This window comes from Vanellus vanellus, assembly GCF_965231255.1.
Source record: "Vanellus vanellus genome assembly, chromosome: Z".
Taxonomy (NCBI): Eukaryota; Metazoa; Chordata; class Aves; order Charadriiformes; family Charadriidae; genus Vanellus; species Vanellus vanellus.
In genome coordinates, this window is record NC_138908.1 from 44,172,983 (window position 1) to 44,187,394 (window position 14,412).

Consider the following 14,412-nt stretch of genomic DNA (forward strand, 5'->3'; position numbering starts at 1 on the left):
GCATTGGAATAGCCTGCCCAGGGAGGTGTTTGAGTCACCATCCCTGGATGTGTTTAAGAGACATTTAGATGTGGTGTTGGGGGATATGGTGTAGGGGAGAACTTTGTAGAGTAGGGTAGATGGTTGGACTTGATGATCCCAAGGGTCTCTTCCAACCTAGACAATTCTATGATTCTATGATTCTATAAATGTAGGTGATAGATCTCTCTTGAAATAACTACCAGAGTACTCTAAGGCTACAAAGAACTAACAATTTCATGTGTCTCTTCAATTGAGAAGGCAACTGGGATGAAAACAGCATATATGAGGACGGGACAGGAGGGACAAACAGAGCAAAAAACCTAAGATCCAGGGCTGGCTGTGCAAGGCCGTAGCCAAAAAACCATATGGGACAGAGTCCAGCAGCCCACTGTAATGGGAAATCCATTAAACCCACACTACAGCAATGTCTGTCCCAGGCTTCAAAGCAAGGTGGAAAGACCACCAAGTAGCATCTAAGCCCAAAAGTGACATTAGCATATCCATTATTATTATTTAGCAGTGGTGCCTCACTGTATCATACTGTTCAAGATATAAACTAGTACCTCTGCATGACTGCCACCAGGATGTGCTCACACACATGCCAGAGGGTCTGAGACCTTTAAGTTGCCCATAGTGGCTGGTATGCTTCTTTCACTTGAGGCACAGCCTTACCTGCGACTCAGACCTGTGTCTGTCCCTGACGTGCTCAGAATTGGATTAGGATTTCTTGGCAATTTCATTGGGCCTTTGGGGGAGGTGGTAAATCAGCAAGAATTGTCTACAGACGAGATGGATGTTGGTATAATTTTCCTTCTTGGGGTAACAAACCCCAACCTATTAATATTCAGGGTACTCATTAGCACTAAGATTAACTAGTCAAAGACACCTCAGAAAGTGTGATTCATCCACTCATTTTTCTACCCTGTTAATAAAAGAAATGCCTGAGGGTTTATTAGGAAGTTCTTAATTTGGTAGTTGTTTTCCACTTCCAGACAGAGTCTCCTCTCCTGGTACGGCCCTACTTACCATACATCACCAAATCTGAACTGCATGCAGTGATGACAGCAGGATTCTCAACTATTGCTGGAAGTGTCTTAGGAGCATATATTTCTTTTGGGGTAAGATGGGGAAAGAAAACTGGAAAATATACTGTTTATCTGAAGTCACATACGTATAGAAGTCCAGCTAAAATGCTTTGGAAGTGTACTTGAGTCATCCCTGTCTTTTTCTTTTTTTTTTCTTTTCTTTTTCTCAAAAGAATTAACCACAAAAATCCCCCGTCTTCCAACAGTAAAAAGGATAACAAAATCTGATCTTGAAGATATTGTTAAGTAGGCAAAATGGCTATCTAACTAATACAGAGAGACTTCCTGCCATAGTTGCAAGGAAATGACTGATTTGTATAATTTCCTACAGTCCAGATGAAGTGACACACTGAATATACTAACTGATCAACCCTCCCACTTCCGTGGGAGTGATAAAGTGCTTCAGGAGGTGTTGCTAGACATATGAGCCTATAAAGAATTGACTTGCAACTGAGGTTCTAGCGATGCTGTACAAACACAGGTAGTTAAATGTCTTCTCTGCTAAAAGACTGGCAACACAAAGCCAGAAAAGCAAGGCTGAAGATGTGATTTATTATCAGAGTCATTGGGGGATGGTTGATAAATATATTAGTTCCATATTTGAATAAAATACAGTGGAAAGGCAGAGTCAAGAAGGGGGGATTGGCCAAAAAGACTGAAAGAGTGTAAGAGGAAAAGGAGAGATGGAAATACTGCAGAAGTTAGCAAATAAGTTGTTCTGTGTAGAAATTTGTGGAAGAAACAGCAAAAGAGGAATAGAAGAATTTATGTTAGGCTGTGTAAATTTTTTTTTAAACACAACTTCAAGGGACAAAAACAATATTCTGCCACTGCAAGGCATACAGGTGGAGTTAAGGAAGGCTGGGTCTCACTCACCTGCTCCTCTATTGCTACGCCCAGGTGCACTCAATGGACCTGGCTTTTCTTTTGTTTCTTTTGCTTTCTGGCTTGCCACTAGATAGGAGTGAAGCACTTTGCCTCTTGGAAAGATTACTCCATACTTTTCGATACTTAGGCTTTTCCTGTTTGCAGTTGACTTTCCCTTTTTTCCAGTTGCCCATTCTTTTATTTTCTTTATGAGCAATGTGAACTTTTTAATGACCCCCTGTAGAAAAATCATCCAAGCATCTCACAATTTTAATTGCTTTCCTCCATGTTTGTGCATGATGTGGTTATCACAGCATATTTTCTGTCGCCTGAAATTCTAGGTTTCTGCCTCCCACCTACTGACTGCTTCTGTCATGTCAGCACCAGCATCATTAGCCACCTCCAAACTATTCTGGCCTGAAACTGAAAAGCCTACAGTAACTCTGGGGAGTGGCCTACCAATGGCAAAAAGGTAAGCTGATCTAGGCTCTAGTTAATAGTCATACTTATGCAAAAATGAGATTTGGAAAAATAAATTCTCTCACATAAGCTTTAGGGGTAGCAGTACATGGTAGATATGCAAGCAATAAATTAGTTACACACCAATATATTCCAAATAAGCAGTTTGTGAATCCAGGTGCAGCATGCCCCATTACAATGTATGGAGGTATCACTAGCCATTGGGACAGGCACAGAGATGCCAAGGACCTGGGCCAGGCAATAAACCCTCCAAAGAAAGAGGGAAATGCCTACCTGAGGTGAGGCGCCAAGGGGTTTTCCCATTTCCTCTGTTGCTGTCTTTGCTTTCTAACTAGTCTGTAAGTGCGGACATACAAAAGCAAAGGTGGAGCAATCATTTCAACAATGACAGCAGCAAACTTATTGTCCATTTACAGGGAGACTCACTTGTCTGGAAAATGACAGACAAAGCAAAAAGGAGCTGTTCCTGAACAGCCCCGTCATCTCTGCAAGGGCTGCCTTGCAAGAAAAGCAGTGCCCACTCCCTTGTCCCAGTGATGCCACGGGCAATCACAGTACAGAGACCTGATCCAGAGCTTACCCAGCCCTGAATGTGCCAGAATTCATTCTCAGGGCACCAAAAGCATACCCTCCCGGTGGTTCCCATGAAGATTGAGGCCAAAAATCTATTCCACCTCATCATTATTTTCCCTGTATGTGAACAGACAGCTTCAATAGTAGATTTCTAATCAAGGCCATGTAACTTTTAGTTCTATGATTTGTTCTTGAATTAAAAAATGTTCACACTCTGGTTTTCTTTCTGTTGATAAAGTGAATCAAAGAACCTGCTGGAAGCAGCCAGTCAAGGTGCATCTACTTCCATCCTGCTGGTGGCAAACATCGCTGTGAATTTGATCTCTTTCCTTGCCCTGCTGGCTTTCCTTGACTCAGCCCTCTCCTGGGTGGGCAATCTGTTTGACTATCCACAGCTGAACTTTGAGGTATGAACTTCAGGTCCTTCATTCAGTGTATGAACATGCATAATGTATATTTTTATGTGCATGCTCTTGAAAATGTATTTACAGCCAATGGAAAATTGTGGCCATGTAAATATTCGTGTATCTTTTAGTCCACATATAGCTTCCCTCTGTGGTATTCTTGCTAACATGCAGACTGTGTTTACAGAGCATTCTATGCTAATACCTGCCTCCTCTGACTTGGCAGCATAGCAGATCTGTCCACACTTGTGTAGCTGTTAACACCTTTTTCAGCTAAACATTGAATTGGCTTTAGCTTCAGAAAGCCCCATCAAGTCCTTAGTGCTGCTAGCTTCACTTGGATAAGGACAGTGGGCAAGGGCGGACTTTTCTGAACCCACACTTAATACCACTCAGTTCTCAACACAATTATATTGTAAAACTGCACCCAAATCACTCAGCTGAGCAAACAGGTTTTAAACAGGACTTCTTTTTTGACCTAGGTCACACATAATTTTTGACCCAATGCAACAGTCTTGGTTCAATGTTTTTGGGTTTTTTGTTTTGCAAGCTCCTAATAAAAGTGATGTGTGAAACACATAACCTCGCAATAAAGGTGCTGCAGAAGTGAGTACACACTCATAGGAGATACGGCTTCAGCAATGTTAAGATGTTACCCTGCACAGCTTCCACAGATTACCCCACTGCACAGACACCCAATGCAGAGGAAAGGCACAAATACGCATACCTCAGCCACACACATGCAAGGACTGGTATTTTAATAACTGCTGGATGGAGTAAGTACTGCATTCAGCCCTTTAAAGAGACACAAACCTTTTGCCTTTGTGGGCAGAGAAACCAGGAATAGTAACTGCTTAAACAGCTCAGTTTCATGCACTGAAAACAACCTGACCAAACTCTTTCACAGCTGGAGCTATTTTCTCTCTTATATAAAAATAAGCTATGCTGTGATAGGGGATTTTTTTTTTTAATGTGCATAAAACTTTTAATGCTAGGGAAAAAGGTACAGTTTCAATTATGTCAGATGGACAGCTTTTATGCAGAGACAAGTCGTTTGTTTACACCAGTTGGAGTCCAATAACCTGGAAATTAAGCATGTTTATTAACGCACTTGATTTAATCAGCAGAAGAACTAGACTTCTTGATTCTCATATTAGCTCTTTTAACTCAACCTTCGTTCTTTGCTTCAAACACTATGCCCAAACTGAAGCCATTGTTGGGGGGAAAAAGGCTCAGAAACTTGTTTAACTTTAGGTGTCAAATTAAGGACATACTGAATTATTTTGTTATATTTAGATTTTGTGTTAGTCTTTTAAAAATTACGCAAGCATACCTTACTACTAAAAACCCTGAGTCTTCCAGATGTGTTGGCAGGAAGAATTCAAGGCCAGTTTTTCTCTGCTCAAATAAAACCGTCCTTATTTTGTCTAGAGAATTTATCGCATGCTGTTGTTTGACCAACCATGTCTTTTGACCTGCTTTGTCTTATGTATTTTGCAGAATATTTGTGCTTATGTGTTCATGCCATTCTCTTTCATGATGGGGGTAGACTGGGAAGACAGTTTTATTGTCGGTGGACTACTGGGTTACAAGACTTTCTTCAATGAATTTGTGGCTTATGAGCGCCTCTCAAAACTGATTCACAACCGGGAAAAGGGTGGGAGCATGTACATGAATGGTGTGAAACAGTATATGACTGTAAGTAATGTTTTCTATTCTACATATTTATTGGATCTAGTACTTTTCCTCTGAAACTTAACTTATTTTTTAATATGGGCATAAAGGGAAGGTGGTGGCATATTACTCTAAAGTGTGTCTTTCAGTGACAGAGTTCAGTTATGAAAATGCAGCATTACTTTGTGAGGCTGCCATGACTGTTATCCCATAGCTATCTCAAACAAACATAGCAAAGGAAAGGCGTATTTTTGGGGAACATGCGGTGTTTCACGGGACACTGCACTTAAGACCAAGGCTGTCTTCAGGGTGAGTTTTTCTTACCTCATTCTTAGCTAGCACTTCGTTATGAGAACTCTCCCAGGAAAATCCTGGGCAAGAACTGGAGGATCCTCCTGCCTGCAGATGTTTAGCCAAGCATTAAGCTTCAAGAGAAGCATCTAGCAAGCTTTAGCTGATGACATTTTAGATATCACTGGCACACCTCTGCTGGAGGTTATTGTCCTCTGTGCAGAGGGACATTCAAGACATGAATTGCATTGCATACACCTCCCTTGCTGCACTGAGTCCAACCAGTTTGTTTCAATTGCCAATGAGTGAGCTTGCATTTCCAGCCAGAGCATGGGCTCACCTCTCATTCACACATACACCCAGATTCTCCCAACAGGGTACGCAATTTCTACTACAATTCACTGAGGAAGAAACATAGAGGATGGCAATACAAAGGGCATCTTAGGTGTGTGCACAGGGGCAAAGAGCATGCAGTGATCAAGGCTGACCTTTGCAGCCGTGACTGCTCCCCCATCTGGTGCCCCAGTGCAGAGCCTGTGCTGAATTCACCCTCATTCTAAGCACAGGCAACAAAACCCATGCAGTGGCCTTTCTTCCTCAAATCAAGACAAATTGTCACTGTGGAGGATCCTTAATTAGGAAGCATCCTTTGTACAGCTTTTAATTTTCATTTAATCTGGTGTGATGCAGTGGATACCTGCCTTATATACAAAACCAAAAACGTGTTCCTGACCACTTACATTCCAGAACATATTACACGAGTGGAGGTAGAAAGCTGGGTGGTCTGATCATATACTCACACACTTGCCTGAGCATCCATTACCGGTGTTCCTGGAATTCTTGGAAAAAGGATACTGGGCTACATGGGCTTTTGATCTGCCCTGCTATAGTCATGCTACGCTCTACAAGGGGAACATAGCTCTGAACTCCTGAATGAGTGGTTGGTGGTTTTTTTTTTTAATCTGGAAGTCAGCCTTAAAATTCAGATCCCATCAACAGTATTTCACCTTTTTCTTTTTATTTTTACTAAGATCTATAGAACTTCCATGTTCGCTTCTAATCACAGAATCACAGAATAGTCAGGGTTGGAAGGGACCTCTGGAGATCATCTAGTCCAATACCTATATAGAGCTGTAAAAGCTTCAATGGTAAAAAACCCTGACATATAACAATAATTTGGATTCATGACACTAGTAAAAATTGCACAGTAACCATTTTAATTATGGCAAAACAGTTCAGGTGAGAGTGTGCTTGACTTCCACTTTTAACTCTTCAATTTCAGAACTCTTTAATACATCCAGGCACATATATTCAGTCAGAGCAAGCAAACAAGCGGTCTTCTGAACTCCCTTATCTGAGTCAGTAATAACAAAGCTTCCTGTTTTCAGCTAGGAAAGTGCAAATGAAAGCAGGGAAATCACAGTACACAAAGGTTTTTCTAGGAAAAACAGGTAGAGTGGGCACTTGAAAAGCATTTTCCTGCATATGCTCAGAGTGACTGAAAATATCTACAAATTGGTTTTCATGAAACAGGAATGGAAACAGAGAAAGTTCTAATAAAAAGGAAACCTACTAGAACACTCACTCAGGCATCCTCAGCTTGGACCTGAAACACGGTAAATAGGAGTTCAAAGCTGCCATGGGGACACAAATCCATTTGTTGAGATATGTTGCCTCCTTTCCCAAAATGTTCGAACTACATTTGTCTTAAGGTTTGCAAGGTTTGTAACCTGATTTCGCCCAAAGACATTTTGTGTCCTGTGAGGTGTCCCTCCATGGGGGCAAAGGCCAACACAACCTTGCCTCTGCTCTGAGGTTCAGACTGAGCTTGTGTTGCTCAAGGGGAGGAAGATGGCTGAAGTCAGGAAGGAAATAAGCTGCTAATGGGGCTTCCAAAAACATAATGTCCCTTGGTCTGTTACCACATCAAAGCACCCACTTTCTAGGAGACCCGTTTTCCTTGTCTTCCTCTGTGCACAGGGTGGGGCACACACAGAGCGGTTGTGGACATGGAGCTCTCTGCTTGTTTGGGGACAAGGAAGTAAAGGATATGTACCAAAACTCAAAGTTTCAGTAGAATGTTATAGAGGCAGTCCAGCTATGAACAACAAGCTGAGTTAAAGGTCTCTGACTCATACCTTCAAAAAACATCAGCTAAATTTCCACTAGTAAGATAAGAATTATTTTTTTGTCTTTTAATTATTAGTACTCAATTCAACAAGGTTGGCACAGCAATATATATGAAAAATAAACCCATCACATGATTTCTGAGTCCTCACACAGGCAGCGGGTACGAAAGCCTGCACCTTTCAGTAGGAGAATGAGCCTGCCTTGCTGAAAGCTGCACATCAGGGCAGCAACCAAGCAAAACACAGTGATTTCAGTACTTGTAGCCCTGAGCCATGATGCCATGTTTTCAGACCTCTAAATCAGCATGAGCTGTCTCAAACCACTCAACAGGGTGTGTGTTTGTTTTCCAGGTTCGCTCTGAAGTCATTGCTACCTATGCTCTTTGTGGGTTTGCCAACTTCGGCTCCCTGGGACTGGTAATAGGAGGCCTGAGTAAGCACACCTCTCACAGATGATTTATTTGGCAACCAAATCCCAAAGAAAACACTCAAAGGAACAGGCTGTGGGTGAAGCTTAGCAGAATTAGGGGCTGAGCACCTACTCTGCCAAGACCCAGCACTGAACTGTGCATGGAAGGACTTCCAGAGGGGCGCAGGTTTGGTGTGGATGTCCTGGGAGAGGGTCTAAGAGCAAGGGGAAGGAACCAAGCCCTGCCGACAGGCCTCCCTGTCCAGCTCTTACACCATGAGCATGAGCTACTACAGCTCTCAGGCTTCAGGAGGAGTAAACCATCTCCATAGCCTGCTGCTTTGAAAGACAAAGTTGGCTCACATATATGCAGTTGGTTTATAGGGAAAGAAAAAAAAAAAAAAAAGGATTGATTTTTTCAGACCTAAAGGGAAAAAGAAAAACTGGAACCCCATCTGGGTTCCTCACTGGGTGGTCAGAATTGCTGTCAGCCACCCACCCAGGTGGGCTCTGCGGCATCAGCAGCATGGAGGAGCAGGGCACAGACTTGCGGCCAGACCCCGGTGCCTTGCCCGCGGTTTGCATCTGAAATCCTCCATCAGCCAGCGCAGACGTGCAAACTGCCAAAGCAGCCAGAAGTCATCATTTTATACACAAGCCACCTTCTTAACAGAAAGAGCCAACATTGGCACTAGGCCTTCAAATGGCCCTCTTAAAACTGCCTCATTTTCCCTCCTTGTTTCTCCTGGTTTGAACTGCAGGGTGGGATATCTTCTTGTGGTGGGGGAGCTGGCAGGTTCATCTTGTTTATATCTAGATGTATCTTCGTTTGACGCACACTTTAATTTTCTTCCTAGCAAGCATTGCTCCCTCGAAAAAAAAGGACATAGCTGGTGGCGCTTTCCGAGCAATGATTGCGGGAACCGTCGCCTGTTTCATGACGGCCTGTGTTGCAGGTACCGTACCTGAGTTCGGTGTCTCTTACAGTCGGTGGCCACAGGGTGGCAGTGCATCGGTAGGATAGGGACAGCTCGGCCACTCCTGTCACTCAGGCGCTAGAGTTTTCGGGTTTGGCAGGATTAAAAGACAACATGCGACCAAAAGTGCCTGAAAACTGGAATACGAAAAGATTTATTTTACCTCTTCCATTGTGTCTTATCTACTTTTTTGTCTTGTTTTGTTATTCTGTGTGTAACCCATGACTTGTGTACAAGCCAAGTTTTAGATGAGTTACACCACCTCCTCCACACCGCTGGCTGCAGAGATACAGAAGTAATTATGGAGCAGAAACAGAGAAGTGGAATGAAAGGAGGGTATAACAGAGAAGGAGCGATGGGGAAGCTGAAAAACTTTTTTTCCTTAATGTTAAATGGATATTTTGGGCTGATAGTATTCCCACAAAGAAAGCATTTAAGTTAATGAAACTGTGCTAAGGTGGGACTCAACCACAGATCCTTGTTTTTGAAGTCTCACCTTCAAGCTGAGTAAAGACACACAATGCAACAGCCATTTTAGGGAGGAAATAAAAAAAAAAAAACAAACATAAAACAACACGATAATATTAGTGACTCAAAAAAAACCCCACACCATAATATTAGTGACTCAAAAGATTAATTAGTTGACATGATATGATTCAGCAGGTAAAAATTATCCCCAGTATTTAATAATCCCTTTCCAGCTTTCTTTTCAGAGCATGTGATATGCGGAATTGCATGATGAAGGTTAAAGCACTCATTCCGCCGGTGAAAAAAGATCTTAGTGCTTTATGTACCTGAAAACAGCATGTCTGTTTCTACCACAGCTTCCCTATCCCTTTGTGTTCACTGCAACAACAGAAACATACGCATTTTAAGGATAAGCCCACACTATTTTCTGAAGGTTGTAGAATTTGAAATGTCATTAGTCTCACAGCCCTCCATAATATTTTAATATATGACACTACTCTGTATAACTGAAGAGTCAGGAAGTCTTAATAAAATGTGTCATTTCACTATCCTGGCCTTAAGAATAAAATTGTGAACAGCCACTGGGAAATCTTTCCAAAACAATAAAATCTGGTCTGGAAAGAAAATTACATTCTACCCACTCCTGCCATGACAAATGCTTTCCTTATGCCCAGAACAGGGTAAAAAAGCCAAGTAATTTCTACTACCCCAGTCAAGATAAGAACATATTAAAAATGTGTCTGGGTTCCACAACACCACGTACAAGAAGGAGCTGTCACTTTAATTTTTTTGTCTCCGCGACTGCAATGAATGCTGATATTGCTATTTATAGAAAATTTTGGAGAACATCTGGCAAAGCAAAGATAAATAAACCATAACTATCTCAATTTAAAACAAAAGAAAAGGTCCTGCATTTACTTGCACTGCTATAAATGCAGAATAGCTCAATTTTAGTTAATGAAGACACACTGGCCAAGCTGTAAGGAAGCCATTAGCATACCTTTTTAGCAGCATTAAAAGGGGCAGAAAAATAAAACAGTCTAAGTGTAAAAAGTTACCATGGTTTAATTTCTACATATAATAAAAGTTTGTAGTCACTCCTTAATCCAGGAGTGAGTAAAAATCCAAAATTATTCGGATTTTTAAAAAGTCCTACAGTTCAAGGCTTTTAACCTTGCACCTATTAGAGAACCCTCTCAGAAGGTGATTTTGTGTCAGCCAGAAAGTTTCATCTGACCATGGACCAGTGACTGATATCCCCAAGTCTTCTCTTCCTCTCCATTACTGCTTAACAAAATTGTTACTTGCTTCACAGGAATGCTGACTGTCCCCGGTCTGCAAGTTCCTTGCCACATCTTATTAGGAAATGACATGAACTCCACAGATTTCCCTGCCAACAGCACAGAACTAGTTGAATGCTGCCAGCAGCTCTTCACCAGGTATTGAGGAACTCTTTGTCCTTCTGTCAGCATAATTCAGGGAACTCAGATATTCTCTAAAAGCCTAATTTTATATTTTTGTATTTGGCTTTTATTCTTAGGCAATCGCTTCTATGAACTTGCATCTTTTAAAGAAATTAATATTTTAATGTTGCTGAATGATTTTCTTTTTCTTGGGCATTTCTCTGTTACAGGCAAAACACAAACAGAACAAACAGAACATCTTTTTCCAAATCTGAGCTTCCCAAAAGGCTAAAGATATATTATCATATAAAGATTTGGTGATCTAGTACAGGCTCGTCTCTAATATTAACAAAAAATAAGTCAAATATCTGAACTTACAGAATGTTAACATAATATCTGAGGATAACTCTAGCTGAAAAAAGTCAGGAGCTTTTCCTTCTACTGTCTGTAAATCTGGCTGAAGATAATGATAATTGTGCCTGCTTACATAGAAAACTTTACACACATGTGAAGTAGAAAAATATTCTGAGGTAAATTATATTTGATAATTCTCTATCCAAGGTAGAGAAGAAAGAAATAATGCTGTTAAATAAAGAATATATTCAGACATACTTAACACTATCTCACAAAGAACCAAAAGTCTATGTATTGAGATTATAGCAAGAACCTTTTAAACTTGTCCTAATGTGCCTTTTTTTCCCATGTTCGCAACTAATTTCTTTAGAAATAAATACTCTAATTCACCTTTTTTCTGTGGTATTGAAAATAGAACTTCATCCTTCTTTTCACATTTCTTTTAGCAAAGACAGCGCTATAAGGTTGAGTATTTGTCTACAACAAAACATACAATGTAAATGTAACAGTGATTGCTGTAATCTAACCTGCAAGAATTGTCTCCATAAATCCTCAAATGGAGAAATTTTTCAGACTTGTTTTGATTTCACTGGATCTGCCTTCACACCCCCTTGCTTAACTAAAACAAGTTTTTTGTGTGTAGAGAGGTATCTTGTTACATCTTCTTAGTATCAATACTTGCGGCAACTTGAAATTTGTTATGATGTTTAACTCCTCACGTTAGGAATCCAAATTACAATTGTAACTTCAGGTGATTTTTTTCTGTATTATTCTTTTTACACATCTATATCTTTCTTCCATGCCTTGGCAAAAATGTATCTTTGAATATGGGCGCATACAATATGTAAGGTGGCCTTATTTTCACGGTAACATTTTTAGATTTTAGCCATTCAAAAAAAATGTAACTTAAAAAAAAATATTCATGTTGATATGAAGATCACCAGCTTCTGCCTGAACATCAGTGCTTGCATATCACTACAAGAAATTTTTGTTCTTGCAGCCTAATGTTCCAGATGAGTTTACCACAACATTGAATAAGTATCAAAAACTTTCTTGAACAGTAAATGTGATATTGGGTACATTCCTTCATTCTTATTTCTTAATCATTCCAACTTTTCCTCATCACACTAATTTTAAGTCTACCTGATTGCTACAAAGACAAGAACTTGCTCTGTTTTCACCAGAATCAATGTTCAGCAAATGTTTCAAAGATGCAAAAACCTTGAAGAGTGAAGTGAAATCCTCAATCACTTCTGTTATCTAGGAAGATATACCCAAGGCATGAGGACTTTATACAGAAAAACAGACATCACCCTGATAAAAAGGGAGAACATCTGGTCATGGCACATGGCTGGTGTTTGGAAAGTCTTCTCTTAGTTTCATTTCTCATTAAAATCTTAGCACTTTCAAAGTTGCTTTGGAGAAAGCGCGCGCGCGTGTGTGTATATATGTACATACATACATGTGTATTCCCATAAGAGAAAATTAGTATATCTGATTTCTGCTTTTATTCCTTCCCCAGTGTAAATGATTCACAGAAAATCTTCCCTGGAGGAAACTACAGCCTGAGTTCCTGGAAAGGATGTTGTCAAATACTGGATCGACCTGCTTTTCACTGCGCGTGGATTAAGCCTTAACTGAGGGGGGGGGGGGGGAGGGAGTGTAGATCATAAATAAAAAACATGTTCCTTGGTGGAAATGTCATAAAAAATTCCTTGTTACACAACAAGTATGAACACCTACCCAAACCTTTATTTTCCATCTCTTACCAGCCCAATTCCTTTGACTTGCTTGGAATTACTCATAAATTGAACTAGGATAAATGCAAGACATCTCTTGCTGCAGATCTCCCATTGCAGATCAGAATAGGAAGAGAACATTTCTGAGCCCGACTGTCCTGATTTCTTTTCTACCCTGAAACTGATGAATCTGTAGAATTAAACTGCTGTAGGCAAGAAGAAAATCAGATTCAGAGGATTTGACTGCCACTTACAGAAAATTGTGAAGTAGAATAGTTGGAATTGCCATCCATTCCTAATAGTATTTCTGCTCTTTTTGATACCAAAGAAGTGTTTTTACTGCATGAAGACAAGTGATTCTGTTCTCAGAAATCTCTGCACACTTCTTCACACACAAGTCTATGGGGCTGGTTGGGATCCACCCAAGGGTACTGAAGGAGCTGGTGGAAGGGCTCACCAAGCCACTTTCAGACATTTATGACCAGTTCTGCCTAACCTGGGAGGTCCCAGTTGATTAGAAGTTAGCAAATGCAATGCCCATCCACAAGAATGGCCAGAAGGAGGATCCAAAGAAATACAGGACTGTCAGTCTGACCTCAGTGCTGGGGAAGGTCATTGGGCAGATCATCTTGAGTGCCATCACACAGCACGCACAGGACCAGGCCATTAGGCCCAGTCGGCATGGGTAAATGAAAAGCAGGTCCTGCTTCATTAACTTGATCTCCTACGACAAGAGGACCCGCTTAGTGGATGAGGGAAAAGCTGTGTATGTTGTCTACCTAGACTTTAGTAAAGTCTTTGACACTGTTTCCCACAGCATTCTCATGGAGAAACTGGTTACCCATGGCTTGGATGGGTGTACTCTTTACTGGGTAAGAAACTGGCTGGATGGCCAGGCCTGAAGAGTTGTAGTGGATGGAGTTGATGGCCGCTCACAAGTGGTGTTCCCCAGGGGTCAAGACTGGGGCCAATTCTGTTTAATATCTTTATCAACGACCTGGACTAGGGGATTGAGTGTACCCTCAATAAGTTTGTAGTGGACACCAAGTTGGGTGGGAGTGTTGAACTGTTTGAGAGTAGGATGGCCCTACAGAGGGATCTGTACAGGCTGGATAAATGCACCGAGGCCAATGGTTCAACAAGGCCAAGTGCCAGGTCCTGCACCTGCATTATAACAACCCAATGCAGCACTACAGGCTTGGGGAAGAGAGGCTGGAAAGCTGGCGGGTGGAAAAGGACCTGGGGGTGTTAACCGACAGCCAGCTGAATATGAGCCAGCAGTGTGCCCAGGTGGCCAAGAGGGCCAATGGCATCCTGGGTTGTATCAGAAATAGTGTGACCAGCACAACTAGGGAAGTGATCTTCCCCTGTATTTGGCATTGGTGAGGCCGCACATCAAATACTGTGTTCAGTTTTCGGCCCCTCACGACAAGAAGGACATTGAGGTGCTGGAGCATCTCCAGAGAAGTGCAACAAAGCCTCTGAGGAGTCTAGAGCACAAGTCTTATGAGGAGTGGCTGAGGGAACTGGGGTTGTTT

General features: G+C 41.4%; 1 protein-coding gene across 1 annotated transcript in view; it reads left to right on the forward strand.

Annotated features, from left to right (window-relative positions):
• Window positions 1–12,772, forward strand: part of SLC28A3 (solute carrier family 28 member 3) — a gene marked incomplete at both ends in the record, with an annotated part of 45,211 nt that extends 32,439 nt beyond the window's left edge. Inside the window, 8 exons of the mRNA XM_082497440.1 lie at window positions 1,014–1,139; window positions 2,315–2,445; window positions 3,265–3,433; window positions 4,931–5,128; window positions 7,876–7,957; window positions 8,791–8,889; window positions 10,694–10,817; window positions 12,658–12,772. Of these exons, the coding sequence (XP_082353566.1) occupies window positions 1,014–1,139; window positions 2,315–2,445; window positions 3,265–3,433; window positions 4,931–5,128; window positions 7,876–7,957; window positions 8,791–8,889; window positions 10,694–10,817; window positions 12,658–12,772 (1,044 nt within the window). The remainder of the gene's footprint in view (window positions 1–1,013; window positions 1,140–2,314; window positions 2,446–3,264; window positions 3,434–4,930; window positions 5,129–7,875; window positions 7,958–8,790; window positions 8,890–10,693; window positions 10,818–12,657) is intronic.
• Between the last annotated feature and the right edge of the window lie 1,640 nt (window positions 12,773–14,412).